Source organism: Neovison vison, chromosome 11 (genome assembly GCF_020171115.1).
Source record: "Neovison vison isolate M4711 chromosome 11, ASM_NN_V1, whole genome shotgun sequence".
In the NCBI taxonomy this organism is placed as follows: domain Eukaryota; kingdom Metazoa; phylum Chordata; class Mammalia; order Carnivora; family Mustelidae; genus Neogale; species Neogale vison.
Genome location: NC_058101.1, coordinates 3,233,107 through 3,258,094, shown reverse-complemented (window position 1 = coordinate 3,258,094; position 24,988 = coordinate 3,233,107). Strand labels below are relative to the sequence as shown.

At 41.9% G+C, this 24,988-nt stretch overlaps 1 protein-coding gene across 1 annotated transcript in view; it reads right to left on the bottom strand.

Moving 5' to 3' along the window:
• Window positions 1–24,988, bottom strand: part of ANTXR2 (ANTXR cell adhesion molecule 2) — a 146,844-nt gene that overhangs the window by 64,173 nt on the left and 57,683 nt on the right. Inside the window, exon 12 of the mRNA XM_044225894.1 lies at window positions 16,751–16,846. Coding sequence (XP_044081829.1) covers window positions 16,751–16,846 — 96 coding nt within the window. The remainder of the gene's footprint in view (window positions 1–16,750; window positions 16,847–24,988) is intronic.

Sequence of the window (24,988 nt, the reverse complement as noted above, 5' to 3'; positions counted from 1 at the left end):
AGTATCATGTCATCTGCAAATAGTGAAAGTTTGACTTCTTTCTTTCCAATTTGGATGCCTTTTATTTCTTTCTATTGTGTGATTGCTGAGGCAAGGACTTTCAATATTACACTGAATAACAGTGGTGAGAGTGGACATCCCTGTTGTGTTCTGACCTTAGTGGAGAAGGTCTCAGTTTTCCCCACTGAGGATGATATTAGATGTGGATCTTTTGTATATGGCCTTTATGATGTTAAGGTATATTCCTTCTATCCCTACATTCTTAAGGGTTTTATCATGAAAAGATCCTGTATTTTGTCAAATGTTTTTCTGCATCTGTTGAGTGAATCAAATGGTGTTCATTCTTTTTTTTATTAATGTGGTGTATCATGTTGTTTGACTTATGGATACTGAACCACCCCTGCAGTCCAGGAATAAATCCCACTTGATCACGGTGAATAATCTTTTTAATGTACTGTTGGATTTGATTAGTTAATATCTTGAAAACTTTTGCAACCATGTTCACCAGTGATATTGGTCTGTAATTCTTTTTGGTGGGGCCTTTGTCTGGTTTTGGAATCAAGGTAATGCTGGCCTCATAGAATGAATATGGAAGTTTTCCTTCCATTTCTATTTTTTGGAACAGCTTCAGAAGAAAAGGTATTAATTTTTTTTAATGTCTGGTAGAATTCCCCCTGGGAAGTCCTCTGGCCCTGGGCTCTCTTCTATTGGGAGATTTTTGATTACTGCTTCAATTTCTTTGCTGGCTATAAGTCTGCTCAGATTTTCTATTTTTTCCTGTTTCAGGTTGGTAGTTTATATGTTTCCAGGAATTTATCCATTTCTTCCAGATTGCCCAATTTGTTGGCGTATAACTGCTCATAATATTCTCTTATAATTGTATTTCTGTGGTGTTGGTTGTGATCTCTCCTCTTTCATTCATGATTTTATTTATTTGGGTCCTTTCTCTTTTCTTTTTTGTAATTCTGGTTAGGGGGTTATTAACTTTGTTAATTCTTTCAAAGAACCAGCTCCAAGTTTCACTGATCTGTTTTGCTGTTGGTTTTGTTTTTTTGTTTTGTTTTCCTACAGCATTTATTTCTGCTCTAATCTTAATTCTTTCCCTTCTTGTGCTGGTTTCAGGTTTTATTTGATGTTCTTTTTCCAGCTCCTTTAGGTATAAGGTTGGGTTGTGCCATTTGAGACTTCTTGCTTCCTGAGTATATTGCTATATACTTCCCTCTTGTGACTGCCTTTGCTGCATCCCAAGGTTTTAGACTGCTGTGTTTTCACTTTCATTTGCTTCCATGTATTTTTTTTTTTTTACACTTCTTTAATTTCCTGGTTGACCCATTCATTCTTTGGTAAGATGTTCTTTAACCTCCAATGTATATGTGGTCTTTCCAAATTTCTTCTTGTGGTTGACGTCAAGTTTCATAGCATTGTCTTCTGAAAGTATTCATGGTATGATCTCAATCTTTTTGTATTGGTTGAGACCTGACGTGACCCAGTATGCAATCTGTTCTATAGACTATTCCACGTGCCCTCAGAAAGAATGCATATTGTGCTGTTTTAGGATGAAATGTTCTGAATATGTCTGTTAAGTCCATCTGGTCCAGTGCATCATTCAAAGCCATTGTTTCCTTGTTGATCTTCTGCTTAGATTATCTGTCCATTGCCGTAAGTAGGGTGTTAAAGTCCCCTACTGTTACTGTATTATTATCAATGAGTTTCTTTGAGTTTGTTATTAATTTATTCATATATCTGGCTGCTTCCAAGTTGGGGGCATAAATATTAGATCGTCTTGTTGGATAAACACCTTTCTTATGATATACTGTCCTTCTTCATCTCTTATTACACTCTTTAGTTTAAAGTCTAGTTTGTCTGATTAAGTATGGCTACTCCAGCTTTCTCCTGCTGTCCGTTAGCATGCCAGAAGGTTCTCCACCCCACTGTATTCAATCTGAAGATGTCTTTGGGTCTAAAACGAGTCTCTTGTAAGTTGCTCATCAATGGGTCTGTCTTTTTTTTTTAAATCCATTCTGATACCTTATGTCTTTTAAAGAGGACCCAGTCCATTTACATTCAGAGTCATTACTAATAGGTACAAATTTAGTTTCATTGTATTACCTGTAAAGTCACTATTCTGTAGATTATCTCTGTTCCTTCCTAGTCTTTGTTGCTTTTGGTCTCTCCTTGCAATGGATATTGTTTGTAAAAGACTGCTTATCTTTTAAATTATATGATTCTGAGATTCTGATATTTCTTTTTTTTTTTTAAAGATTTTATGTATTCACATTTGACAGAGAGAGAGAGAGATCACAAGTACACAGAGAGGCAGGCAGAGAGAGGGGGGAAGCAGGCTCCCCGCTGAGCAGAGAACCCGATGCGGGGCTCAATCCCAGGACCCTGGGATCATGACCTGAGCCAAAGGCAGAGGCTTAACCCACTGAGCCACCCAGGTGCCCCTGATTCTGATATTTCACTAAAATAATATGGGGTGGGTTAAGTGGAGAGGATTATAGATGAAATAAGATCAGCCTTAAATTAAAATCACTGAAGCTGAATGAAAGAAACAGGAGGGAATTCATTATTTTAGACTTTCTCTTTATATGTTTCAAATTTTCCGCAGTGAAAAGTTTTTAAAATGTAATGTTATTTATAAAGCTTAGAGAACTCTTAATTTTCTTTATGTATAAAATCTTCATTGTTCAAATTATAGTTTGCATCTAAATCTCAAATAGATATAATCTCTACAAAGATGTGACTAGACATCTAGTCATTTGTTACGCTAGACATTCAGACATTTAGTTAGACTGAACCTCTAACTCATTCAAAAATCTGAATGCTACAAATAATGCAGCTATTTCTATTCAGGCTTTTTAATTAATTCCATTTTATTTTATCAATAAACATAAAATTTTGCTTCTTTTTAGTAATTTTAAAAGATAAAAACTCTGTGGATATAATTAGCCCAGAAATAAATGCGAGTGGAGGCTTAAGATTTAAAATAATGTTGTAGGGGGCCTAGGTGGCTCAGTGGGTTAAGCCTCTGCCTTCGGCTCAGGTCATGATCCCAGGGTCCTGGGATCGAGTCCCACATCAGGCTCTCTGCTCGGCAGGGAGCCTGCTTCTTCCTCTCTTTCTTTCAGCCTGCCTCTCTGCCTACTTGTGATCTCTGTCTGTCAAATAAATAAATAAAATCTTTAAAAATAAAATAAAATATGTTGTAGTAAAATAAAATAAAGTTAAGATGATCAAGCTACAGGTACATTTCCTTTATAGAAAGGAAGCACTTCATATCATTATTAAACTGCACATCCAAACTCAGTCAGTGACAACCAGATCTATTAGTATTTCACACTCAAAGGGATCAAAAGTGCCAACTCTTCTTCCTTGTCTCAAAGTACTCCTTCTAGTTGCAGTCTCAAATTTTTCACATAATCTATCATTTCTTCTTCAGTTCTAAATGGCTTTACCAAATCATTTACCATGTCCAACAGATTTTTGGAAAATATTTCTCTCTCTCTCTCTCTCCCCTGACCTTTCCACCCTTATGAAATATTTCTCTCTCTGTATCCCTCACCTTCCCACCCCAGGACTTCCTTAGTCTTCCCAATGAGGATAAGATTTCCTTCATAGGCATAAATGCCTATTGCTTCCCTAACATCTATCAGAGTTGATAATTTTATCTTGACCCATAAAAGTGTAATTTCCAAGAGAGGACATTTATGTCTGCTTTGCTGTTCACTGTATTCCAGGACTTAGTAAAGTGTCTGGCACAAAATCGATTTTCTGTTTTGGAAGGAAGGAATATAGGGAAGTTAGGAGGAAAGAAAAAGGATGGAGGTGGGAAAGGGGGAAAGGAACAAAGAGAGGGAGGGAAGAAGGAAGGTGGGAAGAAAGGGAAGGGAAGGAAGGATCCTTTGCATTCTATTACCACCTAAAATTATAAACTCATAATTCTCTGGACCTTAAAAATATCTAGTACAACATTTTTCAACTTCTCCAATTCACATTCAACCAAAACTTCAATATTTTGAAAACTTCTCACCACACTGTAGTCCAGCTATGTTTGAATTCCTGTAATAAAGAGAAATTCACTACCTCACAAAGCAATTCATTCCACTGGCAAGGAATTCACATCATTTGAAAGTTTTTCCCTCCAAAGAAGCCAAAGCCTCCCTCTCTGTAGTTTCCACTCTTTAGTCCCGATCCCAGAATATGGAAGCACACACACATATACACACACAACTACTCTTTCTTCCAGAAGAGAGCAGTTCCTATTTTTGAATACTGGAATAAAATAACATGTATCTACTCATCACAACTAAGATCACAAGTACTTCTCATGCAATGGTCCTGAGTTCTTTGGTGATCTTGGGCCATTGCTTTAGTACATATTCATTCAATCAATATCTACAAGTGGGGTTGCCAGAACCAGTAATAGCATTTTAAGTATAGCCAAGCCACTATAAATAGATGTGTGGTACTCAGACCAAACAGGTGCACCCCGTCAGACTTTACTTATGCTCTGTGCCTCTGAATTAATAACACAGTGATAACACTGATATTCAATAATTACCATAGCTTTTTTGGCATCAATGTCTACGTGCTCTACTTACATAAATTAGACATTTGTCTTATTTTCCTATCACTAATTCCATCCCTCATTCTAACCTGTTGTAACCAGGTATATTTTCCTAACAGAAGCCTAATTTTTTCTCTGGTCAACATAGATCAATGGGCCCAATGACCACAAGTGAAATCTATGAATTACTAACTTTTATTAGAAGATCCTTACAAATCATGCTTCTACTCTTAGTTTTGCAAATTACTTTAAAAAGCTCTCTGGAGTTCTTTCACTAGAAAAAGACCAAGGTACATCCTTCATTTCACTAAGTCTGAGTACAGTGTCTCTGAATTCATTTTCACTTTCTTGTGAGGATTTCAAATTTACTCTGCTTATTACCTGTACATCTGGTACTAATATACATTTCTGAGGATATAAACAGTATCCCCAACCTGGCTCTACGTTATATCCTCCTGAAAATTATTGAACCTCCTCTCCATGACTCATCCTCTTTTATGTCATACTTGTCATACTCTTTATCCTGCATAGCATTTGTTTGAGCATGATATGAGCAAATTGTTTCAGTTTAAAATCCTCATATGACATGGGGCACCTGGTTGGTTCAGTTGGTTTAAGCACATGACTCTTGATCTCAGCCCAGGCCTTGATCTCAGGATCATGAATTCAAGCCCCACACTGGCCTCCATGTTGGGCATGGAGCCTACTTAAAAATGAAATATAAAATAAAATAAAATAAAACCTCATATGACCACTGCTGACGAACTCACAACAGAATAACAGGATAATAAGAGACACTTTGCACTTTCTCTCTTTACTGGAGACCGTTTACCTGGTATCATAAGCCACAACCTTACACAGCTCATAGAAATGCCTCCCTATGATGCAGTTCTGACCTCACACCCTATCTACAAATACCCCTTTATATGGATCTCTGGTCTAGAAAAAGGAAAGATCCCTTTGCTTGCCCTAAATACGATGGCCATCTCCATATTAAGTCCCATCCAGTCTTCCTACAGGTCTATCTGGAAGCCTGAAAACTTCTAAAAATAAATGTTGCTGCACAGTTGAGTCATTTATGCTTCATTAACTTGGGCTTATATGTTAATTTGGAAAATCTTTAAATTATCTCTTAAGAGTGTAGATTTCTTAAAGGCAATACTCATTTCTCCTTCTTTATAAGTATCACCAGTGCCTAATAAAGTGCTCAGAAAATAATGTACTAAAATATGATTGAAAGTGACCTGAAGGAACTGGCTGAAAACGTTCACAAGGGCTCACAGCCAAACTCTTAAATTAAAAGAAAAATACTGAGGGAAAAAAACATAAATGATAAACAGATAGACACAGGTTCCCATGAAACTAAAATACTGCTGGTTTCAAAGAAAATGAAGCATCAAATTTCTCTTTCAACCAATAAAATCAGAGAACTGATTAACTCAATGGCAGAGGGGAAGACGTAAGACCATCCTAAGTTTCTTCATCTAGGAAATAAATTTGATTAATTGTACGTCATTTCCAATGTGAAAATTCTGATAGAACATTTAAAAAAATACATATCACAACTTTCCCACTAGGCTTTTTGGTTCCGTGCTTTTCCATAATTAAGCAGGCCATGTATCAATATACATTTGTATTCACCTTGTTCCAGAAAAGAACATTAAGGTTTGTTTTCCCCAATAATATGTAATTCATCTTATGTATGTCTAAATGCGTGACTTATTATGAGTTTAAGTTGACTTTGAACCTCTATCAAGTACATTTTCCACATTGTTCAAATGGAATACAGCCATTAAAACTCTACTTAAATCAAATTTTGATCTAGTAAATTAAGGGATACAACCAGCACCACAACAGCTAAGGCTGAACCTTCAGAAACCAACCCAGAGCTAAGGCTTATCTCTGTGCTGCTGCTATTGACAGCAATCACCCTTTACTGGTGCTGCTATATGTCATACACTCTAAATTGCTCTTATTCTCCTAACCACCCTGTGAAGTTCCTATGTCTATCCCCATTTTAAATATCAGGAGAGGGAGACCAACTTGCCCTCGGCTACACAAAGAGAAACCAGAAGTCGGACTGAAATGCAGGACTCAGGTCCGCCCATCTCCAAACTCTTGAGTTGACTTCTTCTGCCAAATGACATCCTTTTAAAATAAAGTTGGAACTGCAAAGGGAAAGGGGGCAAAAGAAAAGGCTGAAGACGTGTTGAGTAGTTGTTACCTGCTAGAATGCATGAAGGGATGGACAGATGGATGGATGGGTGGATGGATGAAGAAGTGGTAGGCAGGAAGAGAGGTAGGTAGGTCGGTAGGTAGAGAGCCGGACAGACTGAGTTTCATTTAAACCTAATAGTAACTATGAAAGATAGAGATTATCATTCCCACTTTATAGAGACATAACTTGTTCATTAATACGCCCAACATCACTGACCTAGAAATGTTGGAACAGGAATTAAAATGATTTTTATGTGATGTTTCAAAATGTTCCCTCTTGCCACTCTGCTACAGGGCCTCATAAGGAACAAAAGAGGGTGAAAATAATCTGAAGCCATTTGGCTCAAAAGTCAAAATGGAAAAAAATCTGTGTCCAACTGATATCCCTCCATTTCAGCAAAACCAGTGCAGGAGAAAAAGGAAACCTTACTGTCAGTGTAAATACATTAAAAATAACAGTCATGAGAATCCCATTCTTGTACTAAATAGTGCAAGAACACATCCATTTCAGAAAAGGATGTATTCATATGCACCATATTTTATGAGAATTTGCAGATTTTAAAAGGCATAATATTGCCTAGTTGCCAGGATTTTTTCCACTTAGCATCCTTGAGTTCTGTATTGAAGATTCTGGAAAACACTTTCACCACTTTATGAACCATATGTAGAGTTTGATTCTCCTCCAATTTTTTTTTCATTTGTTATTATCATCATCAGGGAGGATTACATCTCATCTACTTAGCTGCTAGAATGAAGATTTCAGTTTGGAGGAGAGCCGATTTCTTTAAAAAAAAAAAAGTTAGCTGCTTCAGGCAACAGTCCTTTTGATCTGCTCATTAACACTTTTCAAATGTTCGAGTGATGTGGGCATTCTTTGCGCTAGAAAATGTCAGCACTGGAGCCTGCAGCCAGCTTGATGCGATCATATGTTCCAATATTCAGAAAAGAGTGAAAAGAACTGTCAACAGTGACTGCCTTGGATGAAAAAAAAAAAAAAAAAGATACGATACAACGCCTGTAGATCAAGTAGCGTTTCAGGATTGATTCTTGCCAGTGACAAAAACAAATGCCCAATTTATCAGCAATGTCATCTACGCGACTAAGAGCCCACAAACAATGGAGAAGTCGCTCTCAGTGTTCAGGAAAATTGGTCTGAAATAGATGGGGGCCTTCCTTCCCTTCTCCTTCCTCTTTCTGATAAGATCACAGAGCAAGTGCAGAAGCACCAAGTTCTATTACACTGGTATCCGGGAAGCTTTTTTCTGCCTCTCTTCAAGTTAGATGCCTTCATCATCCAGATCAAAATATGATCTGAGCCATCGCATCCGCTCTCTCCTTTCCTCCTTGACAGACTCATCAGTGATCAAAGATTCCAACTTTGTACAAATAAATAACCAGTGGGAGGTCCAGACGATAGATAGGATTTAAAATGCCAAACGGGGACTGGGAAGAACAGTGCGAGAGTGTGTTCGGACAAGAGCTACGGAAGGTGCTGCTGTCACAGCAAACACACTAGACCAGGAAGAGTTGGACACCCCGTTTTGCAAATGATGTTCTGTTGGAAAACATCACCATGGAAGCAGTAAGCACTAACATCACAGTCTATTTCAAGGAGGCAACCAAACATAAATCATTTTAATTAATGGTGCAAGGAAGGCATATTAAAATTTAAATTACTTCTGTTTTATTGTGCATTCCAAAAAAAAAAAAAATCAGGCTACTCTGAAAGTAACTCAATAAAGGCACCAAGAGCCCTCCTGGACAATAAAAAACAAGTGCAATATAGAAGGGTTATTACTATTTAGAAAGAACAGCACAGCTGTTGCTGGCTAAGAAAACAATTGCACAGAGCTCCAGGCAGATACAACCTCATCATGAGAGCTCAACTTACTTATAAGCAAATTGAGCTTTAAAGGGATAACTTTTCAAAATTGTTTTTTAAATTAAGATTTATGAGACCTTTATGTAATGTCTTAAATGCACCGAGGTAAAAGGCGCTTGCAATTTTCCCCCGAGGGTGGAGAACTCTGGCCAAGGACATGAGAGCAGTGAACATTTATCATTTCCAGCATATTTGGATATTTATCTGCAGCTGTATAACACACTCTAATTGACAACACTCCAGAAAGCCTTTGTTTGCCACCTCATTAGCCTTACATCTGTAATTCGGCACTGTCTGGTTATGCCGAATGACACAACCGTAGGACTGTCATTTCTGCCATCCTGAGAGTAAAACAAATCTGCCACCAGCTCAGCATATCTTCCAAGCTAAACAGTGATGAAAACACCCATATTTGCTAATGTTTCACTCGTGATTCAGGACATGGTAAGTTTTTTTTTAACCTCTCCTGCCCCCATTTTTAATTGAAGGAAAAAGGAAGGACGCAGCTGATGTCTTTGTTAACGACCAGCAGCTGTAGAGGATGGATGTGAGCATCCTCGGTGAGCAGGACACAGACTCTGCAACAGATGGTGAGAAATAACTTCACACAAGAATGAGAAGTTTTCCCTCACGGAATAGTCTGCAAACTCACCACACTCTGTAATTCACTAATGATGGTGCCCAAAAATGTCCGCTGTGCACGAGGACGCTTGCCCCGTGGTTACGATGGGAAAATGTCTTCCAACTACCATGGTGTAGGTTTCTTTTGTCACGGAAAGAACACGTGCACAGAAGAAACGACTTTGCCACATTTTAAAGGATGTTGTCTCTGTCTTTTATCCTTGAAAATATGCATTAAAATGAACCGAAGGAGTTAAAATTTTTAAGTAGTCTCAGATGAAAAGCATCCCCTGTAGACTGATTTCCGATTGCAGGGGTTTTTCCTTAACCTTTTTTTTTTTTTTTGAAGATTTTATTTATTTATTTGACAGAGAGAGATCACAAGCAGGCAGAGAGGCAGACAGAGAGAGAGGAGGAAGCAGGCTCCCCGCTGAGCAGAGAGCCTGATGCGGGGCTCGATCCCAGGACTCTGAGATCACGACCTGAGCCGAAGGCAGCAGCTTAACCCACTGAGCCACCCAGGCGCCCCTTCCTTAACCTTTTTTATCCTGTACCTCTCTCTGGCAATCCAGCGAATGTACAGATCCCTCCCAGATTAATTAAGCTAAATTAAAATACAAAGGATTTTAAGGAATCCAATTATATTGCAATATAATTATCCGGTCTGTAAAACAAACAAACAAACAAACAAACCACAAAAGTTATGATATAGAAATAAAGGCTACGTTATGAATAGTCCATTAAATAATGAGAATTACTACATTAAATAATGGGAACTACTCTAACTTTTGAAGTTATGATACTTGTAGAAGATACTTCAAAAATATCTGAAGATAGAGAATATCTGTGATTACTATTGCTTACAAAGTCTCCAGAACTGCCAATACTTTTGTGGAGAGTGGTCTACATTCATAAATGAAGAAAATAAATTTCAGTTGGAAGTAAAAATAAAGATTTTTTTTTCCACCTAAGTTCCCAAAATCCTCAGGTTTGAAATCCCTGCCGGATACACGGAGAAGCAACCAGACAAAAGTTAAATTGCTTCTACTTCAGAATTTTATTACCATTACTGATCCTTACCTACTTATTTCTTAGTTCCTATTGTAAAGAATGGCAAAGGCCACATTTCCTATTATAGATACATCATAAAGGATACCTTTTAAATAAAACCAGTGAAAATCATACAGAGCACTAAGGCTGTACCATTAATCATTAATCCTCTCATGTAAAATGCTTCCCCATAGTTGACAGAATTTTGATTAAAACTGGCAACAAGGTAACCTATTTTGAAGTGGTCTTCCAGATAAAAACTTGTCAAGTGTTTCAATTTTAAGAATTGAGATAGTTCAAGGAGGTTAAGTGTTTACTGCATGAGATGACTGGTTTACAATGAGAAGTAAAATAAAATACACAGAGTACTTGACTTCGTGAAACTATTAGACCATAAAGTGAGAGAAATGTTCAACAAGTAATCACATAAATAATTGTTCAATCCTAATTTCCTTTTCTAATCGGACAGGGTAACTATTTGAAGATTTTGGTTAAAATTTTAGTATAAAATATGCTAGAGGGGATATTTACGACTTTGATATGTTTCTTGTTCCTGATCCCAAATTGGTACAGCAAATGAGGTCAATGGCATAGTTTCCGAGACACAGTTACTTAGTTAAAATGTTCAAGTTCTGGGACGCCTGGGTGGCTCAGTTGGTTGGACGACTGCCTTCGGCTCAGGGCGTGATCCTGGAGTCCCGGGATCGAGTCCCGCATCAGGCTCCCAGCTCCATGGGGAGTCTGCTTCGCTCTCTGACCTTCTCCTCGCTCGTGCTCTCTCTCACTGTCTCTCTCTCTCAAATAAATAAATAAAATCTTTAAAAAAAAAAAAAAATGTTCAAGTTCTTTGCTTTTCCCTACAGAGTAAAAAGGTCACGTCCTAGCTTTCATGGGATTCAGTGGTTCAGTATCTGAATATGAATGGGACGATAAACAAGCAGCCCCCGGAGAAAGCTGTCCACGAATCCCCTTGTCAAATGATTCTCACAACATCTATGCCTTGAACACTTTCAACACTTAGAAGCCTGTTTTTCCCAATATCTCCTTGCCACTCTGAAATAAGTAAATCCCACTCCGAATATAAAACATTATGTAAATTTATTTTATAGTTAGTCAAAACTAAACAAAGTAATTCTAAGTTTAAAAAGTGGATACTGATTTTTTAATAGCCTTTAACCATTGCTAACATTGTGAAGAGTAAGTCACTGTCTTCCATGACCAATTTTGGTAATGAGTTGCTCTGAAAACGTATCACATAAGAACTGCCCCAATCAATAGTCATAAGTAAGCAGTGATTCCCATCCCTGAGCAATATCAGAATCATCTAAGGACTTTACTGGTTTTCTAACTCTGCCCTAACAAATTACCACAATTTCGATGGCTGAACACAACAGAAACTTCTTACCATTCTGGAGCCAGGAGTCTGAACTGAGTCTTGTAAGGCTTAAATGAGGCATTAGACTAGCTGTTTCCTCCTTTTTTTTTTTTTTTTTAAGATTTTATTTATTGATGGAGAGAGAGACAGCAAGAGAGGGACCACAAGCAGGGGGAGTAGGGGAGGTAGAAGCAGGCTTCCCACTGAGCAGGAATCTGATGTGGGGCTTATGAGCCGAGCCCCCCTTGCTGGTTCCTTCTACAGGCTCCCAGTCTGTAGCTGTTGCTTGCCTCCCTGAACTTCTGGTGACTGTCACCATTCCCTGGCTAGTAGGGGTATCCTCCAACCCCTGTCTCTGGGGTCACGCCTTTTCTCCTTCCATTGCTAATCTCCTTACCTCTGGAGCTTAATTTAATCACATCTCAAAGTCCCTTTTGCCACAAGAAGATAACATTCACAGTTTCCAGGAATTAACACCTGCATATTTTCAGGGACCATTATTCAGCTACTACAAGGGCTTTCCCAAATGCCATTCAACCCTGGAGAACCTCACCAGTGGGAGAATCACCCCCACTGGAAGGCTTACGGCGACTGCTCTGAGAGCTTCCCATTGTTTAGGGCAGGGGAAAAGAAAAAAAATGAGAACCACTGTCTAAAATGTAAGTGACTCTGTCATTTCTGAGTTATGGGTTATGCTGGGCTGGCAGGAAGGGCTACTAAAGATGGCGAAAGTTCCCGCCACAAGACCTGAGCTCGGACGGGAGAACAAAGGCCCAAGCAGGAATCTGAGACCCCTGCCCTGGGCTCCTGTGGACCAATGGGATCCCGATGAGCAGGCGAGATATCCAAATAAGGGAAACTACCAAAAGACCCCTGAGCTTTCCCTAAGACCCCTTAAAAGACCCCTCCTCCCTGCCTTGGGTGCGACTTCCCCCACTCTGCTTTCCAGAGTTGCGGAACCTCGCCCGAGGGTGCCCACCTCCTCCTGGCGCAACTTTCTCGGCTCCCCTTCACCTGGGCCCTGAAACTTCACCGGAGAGAACCTTTGATAAACCTTGCCTTACACCCACTTTGCCTGGTGTTGTGTTTATTTCGTCGGAAAACTTTACCGATTAGACATCTGTTAAGTGTTAATCTTCTCTGAACAAGGAACAAATCATTTCATAAGATATTTACATAAAATAAGAAATTAAAGAATAAGAATGTGTAAGAAATATTAGGACCTCCGTTCAGGGCTTTATTTCCAAACTTTCTGTCTTTATCCGAGCTCCTGAGCATAGGATTCCCGAGGAGGGAGGACTGCTGACAAAATCTAGAAGTTCCTGAGAATGATGAGGGATCAGAAGGCTGGCTGAGGTCAAAGCTAAAGGCTGACACCTTGCAATCTGCCCCTGACCCCCACCACTCCTGGGTGGAACAAATGTGCTTTCTTTAGGAATCTCCCAACTATCTTGATGTTAATGGCTGGCTAAAAGTGAAAGACAACCTTGATCCAGCCGCAAGACCTGCTCCAGGCACCTTGTAGGCCCTCTTTAGCATACGAAAGCTCCATTGAAACCTCCCTTTCCCTCACCTTCCCCCAATCTCCCGGTACACAACCTGCCACCCCTCACAACCCGAGGCAGCAGCTCTTCCTGCCCACAGGCCCTGTCCCCGTGCCTTAATAAACCACCATTTTGCACCAAAGATGTCTCAAGAATTCTTTCTTGGTCATCGGCTCCAGACCTCAACCCAACGAACCTCACCTAAGTTCTAGAACTTTATCAAGAACAGACATTTTAAGCTGTTTCATCATGTTTCAGCTGAAAGATGAGATTTAAATGTTTGCCCCTAGTCCTTTAAAACATTCACACAAAACAAAACTTTAACAACACCAAGTTGTCACAAATGCAATTCATTTCCCATTAGAAGTAATATCATGGTGACAAGAGAGTCGAAGTTAAATTGATCCGTAATAATTTAAGCCCTAAGGATAAGTTTGCACAAACTACATTCTAAATCCAGCGTAGCGCAAACACACTCTCAGAAAGGAACAAAATAAAACAAACATCCTGCCATTGCACAACGGCACCCTTGGCCATGGTCCCTCTGCCCCTTCTGTCTCTCTCCCCTCTTCATTTTCCTGCAGCTCTCAGCTTCTGTCTTCCATTCTCCTTTGCAAGTGGCCCTCTCTAAGGTGCTTGATCTGTCTCTGGCTTTCCACTTCAGTTGTTGATGGAAACTCAGATGGATACAGACTTAATCCCCACCAGGACCAGACCTGGGCACACACTGCCACAAAGCAAGCATGGCTTCCTGAGCCGGGGGTGGTGGGGGGGGACTACACCGACCAAATCTCTCCAGTGGCCTCTCATCATCCCTGGGGTGAGTTCAAACTTCCTAAAAGACAGAGGAAGCCTCCCTGATGGGATTCCTGCCTACACCCCACACCATCTCTCAGCTGCTCCTTCACTGGCACGCTAGGGAGGCTTCCGCCTGCTGCTTCCCAAAGCCGGAGGGACCCAACGCAATTCCTCGCACACGTCATCGGAAATGTCCCTCATCAACAGTAAACATCTTATTCATTATGCAAAACTCCGTTTGCAGTCATCAGCCCAGGAGAGTCTCTCTCTGAGATAACCCCACAACTCTGGCAAATCCCTCCTCCTCACGTTCTTACTGTGCTTTACAAACGTTGCTCTTGGGTGGCTGGTGTCCCTCCAATTATACTCTGTCCACATTTCTGTGCTTCCGTATTAAAACGTGAGTTTCCATAGCATTTTATAGTCATTTTTGTTACCCTCCCCCCCAGTTCCTAACATAGTACTGACACGGGCTGCCAAGGGCTAAGTACAGAATTTGGCCTCTACCCTGCTTTTAAAGCTACCTTAGAAAACATTTGCTATGATTCATTTGTACCTAAGTATAAATATCCGTCCATACTCAGGGCTGGGTGTCCTTTAATCTGTAGTTCTAAATGTCATAAACAGGTGGGTGTCTCTATTAAGCTTTATTAAGCTGAGTTTCAGAAATTAGTAAGCATTTACGATGTTTGTAAGGCTAGGAAGCCCTCCCGACATCCTGACGACACACCTTCAAGGCTTCCCTCTAGGCTTTGCATAAAGAAATATACTCCATGATTCACGATCTGCAGTCTCGGGGTGGTAAATGGACCCACTCCAAGAGACGGAGTCCTCTAAGTAACATCCAAAATGATGGTCACGATCTGGACCTGAGCCCATTAGAAATGTCCCAGAGAAGCCTAGCTTGGTTTTCACATACATCTTCTAAAAAATCAGATACTTTGACACTGAGCCCTCTGATCAATAATAAATGAAATTGTGAAGTAATGAAGGAACTCCACCACAGCAAAATTTAAATAAAAAATTAAATAAATTTATATTTAAATAAATTTAAATTAAAAAATATCATATTAGGGCACTTTTCTGCTTTTCAATTTGAGACTCGAGAATGCAGGCCACCCTAAAATAACCATATTAGGATACTCAAGATTATAGCAGGAAACTGAGCAGAAATCGCTAGGGCAGGAAACTGATTAGTTCAGCAAAGAGACAGGATGCTCCTCGTGTCTACCATTGTCGGAGTTAATTCTGTGCCTCCTCCATGGACCACCTACTCTGCGATAAAGGACTCTTGATTCACGAAAGCGGACTGAAGGATAATTAGTAATAGACGTCGGACTACTGCGGACTAGTGCCTGACGTCACAAGGAAACTGAAGTGAGTCAGCGAAAGTGAGGAGGAAAGAGATGGTCTTGTAAACTCGTGTACAACACCACTGTGATCTACAGAACGTCCAGCTCTGCGTGACGTGCCGACACTGAAAGGAACGCCATCGAGGAGGAGGTGGGCTTTGAGCAGGTGCTTCTTCAGGATACTCTTCTCTATGAAACCTGAACAGTCCCAACTGGATTGCTTGAAATGTGCTGAACTCTATGACCCAACAGTCCACCCCGTGGAAGACAGAATGACAACCCCCCCGCCCCGAGGTCCCTGGAGCTATGAGTCATTTTCATGACACAGCAAACGGGACTCTGCAGCTTGAGAGAGTCAGGGATCTTGAGAGGACAGACCATCCTGTAGACCATCCTGGGTGATCCAGGTGGGTCCAGTTTCTTCACATGGTTCCTTAGCACTGGAGGTCCTTTCCCAGCTGGGTTAAGAGTCACAGGGAAGCAAAACTAAGAAGAATGGCCCAGGAGATGCAGTGTCGTTGGTTTTGAAGACGGAGGGAGGGTCCGTGAGGCAAGGGGCTGGTGTGTCCTCTAGAAGGTGGGAAACCGGGGGAAGGGACTCCTCCAGAGCATTAACAGAGGAATGAATCTCTGTCAATACTTTCAGCCCAGTTTAGTCCAGGGAGACCCATCTCCTACCCGCGATTAAATAACTGTTAGATCATAAGTTTGTGTTGCTTTAAGCCACCAAATGTGGAGCGATTTGTTACAGTAGCAGTAGAAAGCGAATAGAAACCTGTCTTTTTTCCAAGGTTTTACTCAAACACGAAAGAACACAAACAAACCAACAGTCATAACTTCAAAGTTGCGGACTTGCCGGACATCCTAACATCTGTCCATGACTTGTTTTGTAAAATGCTCTTCCAAGAGGCAAACGGAGAAGGTCCCAAAATAGACTTTTCAAAGAGGTAATGAAGGATTCAGTAAGCACTGATAAGAAAACCTGACAGATCATCAACTTCTCCCCATGACCCCAAGTGAAAATGTCACTCACATTACTTGAAACTCTTCTGCGCTGCAGGGAAAACCCTTTATCCCTCCGACCTCTCCCACCTTCCTCTCCCCCTCTCCCCGCCTCCCTCCAAACTCGGTTTTGAAATGTGTTTTAGATGAAGTCTGATAGTAAATATTTATTGGCATGCATGTTTTCTAGAATTCAGTGTAGTAATAAAAACTATTAAAACTCAATTTGCTTACTGAAACTTTGTTGTTGTTAGACACTGGCACTGAGTCATACTTCAGGCCTTACTTTATACCTCACTGCTTTGCAAAAGAGTAGAGGTGCAAATCCTCCTTACTCACCACTTTGCAGCAAAGGGGCCAAAACCACCACATCAAACCAATGCCCAGCAGTAGCAGTAACACCAGAACAGCAATGATGGCAGCCGTCCCACTAGACTAGAAGAGGCAGAAGACAGAAACAAAGTGGTCAGGAAAGCATAAGGTTACATTCCAAATACACATTTTTTTAAAGGACACACCAGAAAATGATGCAGAGAGCATACCCAATGTCAAATCAGATTTTCATTATATTCCTTTAAATTCTATAAATTCCTTTATATTCTATTTCATACAGGTTATGTTAAAACAGTAGAAAAAAGAAAGCTTCCAAAGTGCTATAAACAGTTTTAAATTATACCTTAAAAGAATGTAAGAAAAATCATTACCTGGGGTTATACGGAAGGGCCTTATGGTCCCTATCATTTATCTCTGGAGAAGGCTTTTGATCACAAGCATGATTACTTTTAGGCAAAACTTATGGAACATTTTTCCAGATTTTAGGACGATAAAACACTATTTACAATATATATTGAAATGATAGGGCCAGATAAATATCAAAAATGACCAAGCAAGGGAGAAACCAACAACAAATGGTTCTTTTTTAAACAAACAAAAAAAAATTAGAGATTTTATTCATTTATTTGAAAGACAGAGATGGCAAGAGAGAGCAGGAGCAGGGGCTGGGGAGAGGGAGAGGCAGACTCCCCGCTGAGCAGGGAGCCTGATGTGGAGCTGGATCCTAGGACCCTGGGATCATCATGACCTGAGCCGACGGCAGACACTTAACGGACTGAGCCGCCCGGGCATCCCCGCAGCCGCGGCTCTGGCTGGCAGATGGTACGTTGCATCAGTGCAAGAAAGCGACCTCAAACATTCGCACCTCAGAGGACTTCTCCCGGAAGCTCGGGAGCTAGCCTCTCAAGAACCGCACCGGTGTTCTCTCACCTCCTGCCGCCAAGCTCCTCCGGCCCTAAGGAACCGGCTCTGGGCCCTGCCCCGCCCCTCCTGTCACCTCCACCTGGTCCTCCTATGTGGCTCCCCTGAAACCCCTCCCCAGGACATCTTCTCTGAGCCTCTGCCTAGGGATGCTCCTCTTCACTGTACCATTCATGGTTCTCTGTACTGCAGTCTTGAGCTGATCACACATTATTTGTGATACACTGATACACTGTGATTATTTCTTTAATTTCTCTTTTCTGTCACTCTTCACTGTGAGCTCCAGAAAGTCATGGGGCTCTGCCCAACCTACGTACCACTGTGTACGCCATGCTTGGCATTTAAAATGATTCACTAAGAGAATGAACTCCAAAGAGATAGGCCTGCAAAATGCACAAATGCAAAGACTAATATCTACGGAATTTTTGGTGTGGGGATAAAATTCCCCAGGGCACAAGGTGTTTCTCCCAAACCCCCTCTCTAGTATCCCCAGTAATAATGTTCTGTTTTCTGTGTGTGTATTTTTTTTCTTTCTTTGTTTTATTTCTTTCCTTGTTTTATTTCTTTGTTTTCTTTTAAAGGAATGAATGCAGGGAAAAAAAAAAAACCCTGTAAATAAATCAATATATTCTCTCTTCGGGACTTCATGGGCATTTTCAGAGATACATTTCCTGTCATTCAAAACAAGTAAGAATATATGCCCAGGGGTGTCTGGGTGGCTCAGTGGGTTAAGCATCTGACTTCGGATCAGGCCACGATCTCAAGGTCCTGGAACCAGCTCCCCACTGGGCTTCCTGCTCAGTCAGGAGTCTGCTTCTCCCTCTCCCTCGGCAGCTCCCCCTGCTCGCGCCCCCTCTCAAATAAATAAAATCTTTAAAATACAAAACAAAACATTCGTTTTTGATGTAATGTTCGATAATTGAATTTAAATTAAAAAGAGAAAACAAAACAAAGCCCAGAGGTCAGGGTAAGAGCCACTTTTATCCCCAGAGCGGACAGAGAGAGAGGGGTGGCAAGGTGTGTGGGGGGGCACCAGTGTCCATCTTCGAAGGGCACCGTATTAAAAGCATTGGTCTAGAGGTTTAACTTTAAGTAAATCGTTTAATTTCTTGGAGACTCTGTTTTCTAATCCATAAAATAAAAAAGCCAGTGATTCCCATAGCATGAAACTCTTTGTGGACAGCCATGAGCATGCCAGCTCTCTTAGAGCGTCGCTGTTCATATTAACACACTTACAAAGCTCTGAGCGGCTTTGCAGTGAAGCAGCTCGGCTTGCATCGGCACAGAACCGTCTTTCTCCTCACAGCACTTTCAGTGCCCGTGAACCAGGACTGCCAGAAGGCCTGGGACCGACCGAGGCTGAGAGATTTCCCAATGTTTAAGTAATAGTGGCAGAAGCATCCAGTCAGAACTCTCTGCAACGGAATTTCGAGCGCCGTACGAGGCACCCGGGGGCGCCGCTGGGTAAGGGCCAGACTCCCTCAGTTTTGGCTCAGGTCATGACCTCAGGGTGGTGAGATCGAGCCCCTGGGGCCCGGAGCTCCGTGCAGAGACTGCATAAGACTCTCTCTCCCTTGGCTCCTCCCCCACTAAAATAAATAAAGAAAGAAATCTTTTTTTAAAAAAAACAAATTAAAGGCAATACACAATGGCAGATGCACAAAAAGAGATAAGAATCTTTACATAAACAGTTACATGTAAACAACGGAGAACAGAAGAGAAGGTAGTTCTCAGAAGACAGGGCGAGGAAGTGCTGGCAAAACACACTCCGTTCAGCTTATCAGAAAAATCTCGACACGTGTATCCTTTCCCTGTATCATCTGTTCTTATCACAATGGAAGGAAAAATAAAGATGAGCACAAGGCAGCATGGAAACCACCCCAAAACAACCCCATTTTTGTAGACAGCAATTACTAGCAGCCTTTCCGTTTCAATAAATCTACTTTTAAAATAACAAATTCTCAGGGCGCCTGGGTGGCTCAGTCATTAAGCATCTGCCTTTGGCTCAGGTCATGACTTCAGGGTCCTGGGATTGAGCCCCGCATCGGGCTCCCTGCTCAGTGGGAAGCCTGCTTCTCCCTCTCCCACTTCCCCTGCTTGTGTTCCTTCTCCCACTGTGTCTGTCTCTATCAAATAAATAAAATCTTTTCTAAAATAAATAAAAAATTTAAAAAAATAAAATAACTAATTCTCAGGACAGCACAGATCATCAAACATTCATTACTTTCCAGAGATGAAGCATCAACTCCACATGAACAATTAAAGCCATCCTTCGATTCTGATTCTGCCTCAGGACAGAAGAGGAAGGAAGCACACAGGTATTTGTGCAGCTGGCATAAGGCTGCGAAGTCACCAAAACAGCCACCACCCAAGTATTATCACTTAGAATCTCTGGTCATTTTATTCATCTCATCTTCCAGAAGACGAGAATAACTATGGAAACTCGCACACACACACTGTCTTCGCTGAGTTCTACCATTCACTATCTGACCATCCCTAAGGCACGAGAAGAGGCTATTACGTGATATTCACCATAAAGAATTAACTCGAGAAAAGAAATAAAAAGACAAGGATTCATGTGGCAACCTCTTGGTAGAATGAAAATAATGAACTCAACATTTTATTATTATTGTATCTTAAATATCTAAATTAATGTCTGACTCATAGAAACTCGAGTGTGTGTGTGTGTGTGTGTGTGTGTGTGTGTGTGTGAGTGGGGGGGGGAAGGGAGAGAAAGAGAAAAAGAGACAGAATGTCAATACTTTGAGGAAATTTTCCAAGTAAGTATCAAATTCTCTGTCCTTAAAACCTAAGAAAACAATTCAGAACATACATCAGGCCACTTAAGAAGTACTCAAAGGGCATCTTTCGACACAGACTTCTAAACAGTCATGCACAAATCATGTGACTCTCCACAGCCTTGATTAAGCTCAGCTCCAAAATCTAGGCAAAGAGGAAGATGACGGTGTAAGAATGTTAAAGAAATACCTAGGAAAGTGTGATATCCTATGGGAGAAACTCTGTCAAATGCATAAATTTGGGATCCTACCTCTTCGGGGAGATACCCCCAACCTGTTTATGTACAGCACGAAGACAGCAATCCCTACGGGTCCTTCCCCACATCAGCCCCTGGCCACAGCCCTCACGGAAAGGGACTGTCTGTGCAATACAGTTTCCAGAAAGGTTCTACGAACGCTTCATTTCCTCCTTTCTTAGAATTCAAACGCTGTGCTCAGAAATAGGAACATGCAACTAGAGGATATCAATCTGCTAACAATGTAGTGGTTACATTTTTTTTCCTCCTATGGATGTGTCATTAGCCGGAAATTCAGGTATCGCACTGACAGAATGTGAAGTAGATGGGCTCGCCATGACAGGCAGCTAAAATTCTTGGTTTTTTCTCCAAAACAATGACTCTGTTAAGAACATTAATAAAATACTATGCACATCCATGGGGCGCCTGGGTGGCTCAGTGGGTTAAAGCCTCTGCCTTCGGCTCAGGTCATGATCCCAGGGTCCTGGGATCGAGCCCCGCATCGGGCTCTCTGCTCAGCGGGGAGCCTGCTTCCTCCTCTGACTGCCTCTCTGCCTACTTGTAATCTCTGTCTGTCAAATAAATAAATAAAATTTTTAAAAAATAATAAAATAAAATAAAATACTATGCACATCCAGATGGAAATAAACATTTATTATGACAATATTATTACATCAGCTGACTCCAAAGGTTCATCTTCAATAAAATTTTTTAAAAAAAGAATGCACACTTTATCTAAAGACCTGCAGACCTAATCCTTATCGTATTTTAGCTAAGTGATGGAAAACAGGGCAGAGGAAGCTAAGAATGTCATGCATCCCCACCGCAACCGTGTGGTCAGCAGATGGAGCCGTCCCCGGATGCCCCCAGGCCCAGACACGGGCTCAGTTAACTGGATACAAATTCAGGTTTTCCCAGTTCCCTTGTTTTCACTGGCCAGAGCCATTATCAGAGCATGAAAGGCTTCAATCTTGGAAGGGAAATCACCTCATTGTTCACGTGGCTTTATAAACAAATTGAGGAAAGGTCAAACACATAGACTCGGTCCTGTGAGGGGACATAAGAGCCGCAGTCACACACGGAGCTGCGTCATCAATGCCAGGCAGTGAGCAGGTGCCACAGTTACAAAGTTGGACGAGTCCTCGCGAAGCCCACGGGTTAGCTGGAGGGACAGACCCTGAGCGAATGGCCACAGATGTGGGGAAGTGGAAGGCAAATAACCTGGTCGGGGCTCTGAGGAATTAAGGCAGCCCAGGGAGGGGCGCCTGGGTGGCTCAGTCATCTGGGCGTCTGCACTCGGGGTCACGATCCTGGAGTCCTGGGATCAAGTCCCACATGGGGCTCCCTGCTCAGCAGAGAGACTGCTTCCCTCTCCCCACTCGTGTTCTCTCTTGCTATCTCCGTTGCTATCTCTGTCTCTCTCTCAAATAAATAAATAAAACCTTTAAAAAAGAGAAAGAAAGAAAGAAAGAAAGGAAAAGTAAGGAAAGGAAAGGAAAGGAAAGGAAAGGGAAGGGAAGGGAAGGGAAGGGAAGGAAAAGGAAGGGAAGGGAAGGAAAGGAAGCCAGCCAGCCCAGAGAGAAAATGGGGCAGAATTAGTGACCTCTTAAAAGGACAAGAGAAAGACAATGGTGGCTGAAGCACAGCGTTTGAGGGGACTTGGTGGCACCTGAAGGAGCTAAAGAGAAGGTCTGAAACACAAATTTCTGAAAGATGGTAGTTCTTTTTAATACAGAGAGAACTGGCCATCTGTTACAATGGATCAGTGTCTGTTTGTTGGATGACCTTTCAATTGGCCATTTGTTGGACTGAATCTTTGCAACCAGAGTTTTGAAAAAATGGCATTCTCAGATGTCTCTGAGGAGTTGGTTGTGCAAGTCAGCTGAGGAGTCCAGTTTGAGAATTACTACCCAGATGACGGTTCAAGCTATGAAGCCAAAACTCTTCTTCTAAGACGTAACTGAGGACATAGCAGAGCCTGAGCCTGACGTTAGGGTGGAGAGAGTCTGGTCTGCAGTCATCCTGGAGACAAGAAGTGTTTGAACCTGGTCTGCATCTAATTTCCTTTCCTTCATTACAAGCAAGCTTTCTAATCAGAAACTTCACCCTGCCCATGCAACGGAAATTCTAGCCAAGAGAATCACACAAGTATAAAAACAAACCAGCCACTCAGTCCTTGCAAAAGAACTGTGAGGAAGAGCAATCACTCCAAACTTTCAAAACTCACGTAACTCTGGGAAAGAAGAATCACTCAAAAAAATGTCAACACTGTCATAACCTACCTAGAAAATAATTAATTACACAGCCACAATCGAAAAAGACAGATGTGGGAAAGGGGAAACGGGTCCCCATAATTTTTTTTCTCCTATAGACTTAGATTTAGGGGAAGAAAAAATAGTCCCAGAATGCTGATGATGTTCTGGATTCTCTTGGAAGATTCCCCACCAGCAATGAGCAGACTATGTCCCAAAGGCCAAATCAGCTCATCTGTTTCATAAGACCCCTGGCAAGCTAAGATTTTTTTTTATGTTACTACATCGCTGAAAGAAATCAAAAGAAGAATATGTTACATAAAACGCAAATCTCAGGGCAGGCGGCTCTGTTGAACGCAGCCACCCGGCCGCCCACAAGACGCCGACAGACGCCTTTGTGCTACGACGGCCCGGGGAGTAGCTGTGATGGAGACTGTGTGGCCCTCAAACCCTGAGGTTCTGCCGGCCTCTTACAGAAACAAACCGCCGACCTGCGTTCTATATAAAGGAAATCAGGCCCCAGTTACAGGCAGATTGCCCAAAAGCTCAGGCTGGGGGCGGGGCCGGGGGGATGGCCTCGGACTCTGTTCTCAATCCTAGCATTGACTGGACAGTGACACTGAGCGGTAAGTGAACCTCCAGAGCCCCCAGGCTGCAAGCCCCCCTCTCAGGGGCAGTGAGGGCTGCGGTCAGCCCGTGTGCGGCCGCACCAAGCCAGGCACCGTGAGCAGAGCTGGTCTACCCCACAGAAGAAGCACCTTCCAGCATGTTCGCCTAAATGTGCACTAGGGATGGGAGGCGGCTCTCTGGTCCTCACCTGCACAATTAAGGACAGGAATAGCCTCCTCTTGAGTTGTCCGTGTTTAATGAGGTCATCAAGTGCTTGGCACGGGTACTGCGGGCTTAGCACGGTGTCTGGCACGTAATACATGCTCACAAAACATATTCTGGATACGGTTATGTCAGAAGAGTCCAGAGAACAGTAGTTCCAAGGGAAAAAGGAAAGATACCTTTCACTGGTTTTTTTAAGCAGACACATTGAGGAGATCTTTCGAGACGGATGAAGGGAAATCACTGTCTGGATAGAAGCCCTTCTCGGGCTCTCCTCTTAAGTCTCTTCCCCACTCTTAAACTAGTTATACAGCTACTTTCATTCATTCATTTAACAAATCACTTTGGAGCATAGGCCCTGTGTCGGGACCAGACGCTGGGAGTAGGGCAAAGAGCAAGGCCCAGGCCCTGCTGTCAACATCTCAAAAATGCTGAGAAAAGCCCAGAAGTAAACAGGAAATTGCAGCTCAGTGACGTAAGGGCCTCGGCAGAACTGAGCCTGATGCTCCTGGAGCACACGAGAAGGGCTTCTTTATTTGTGGGATTTCCACAAGGATTCGTCAATTGCCAACGCAATGGTGTTTTATTTTGTTGGGCTTTCCAACGCCCGAGAAAGCCGAAGGCATCCTCCTACAATGAGTGATACGAGGACCTGCATCTCGTCCTACCCGAATGTGCCCGACAGACTGAACAGCACTTAACACGATGCCTGGGCATTTATAATGTTGCCCACTACCCTATTCTACCTTGAACAGAGATTTAAGACACACATCGGCAGGTGCACCTCACCTTCCATAGCTATAAAATGATAACATTACTACCACACACTAGAGGTATTTGAGTTTGAATACACAATAATGGCTAATTCTAATGGGGAAAATGAATTACACTATGATTATTAGTGCAATAAAGCGAATTACAGTATTAACTTGTAATAACTACTGGAATAATAAAATTCACACAGAAGGCTATAAATCATCAATCTGAACCCAAGCATCAAAGTCACCATGACCTCTGACCTTTTCTCCTTCACCTCCTAATGCTGCCTTCTTTTCATATGGGAATTCCATTTCCCTCTGACTCCTTTACGTGGTAAGTGTCCTGATCTTCCCACCTCTTGAGCTACCCTTCCTGTTACTCACTTCACGTATTCTATGGACCAAGGTGGTCTTACACTTTCCCTCAGCCTGATTAAACTTTAGACAG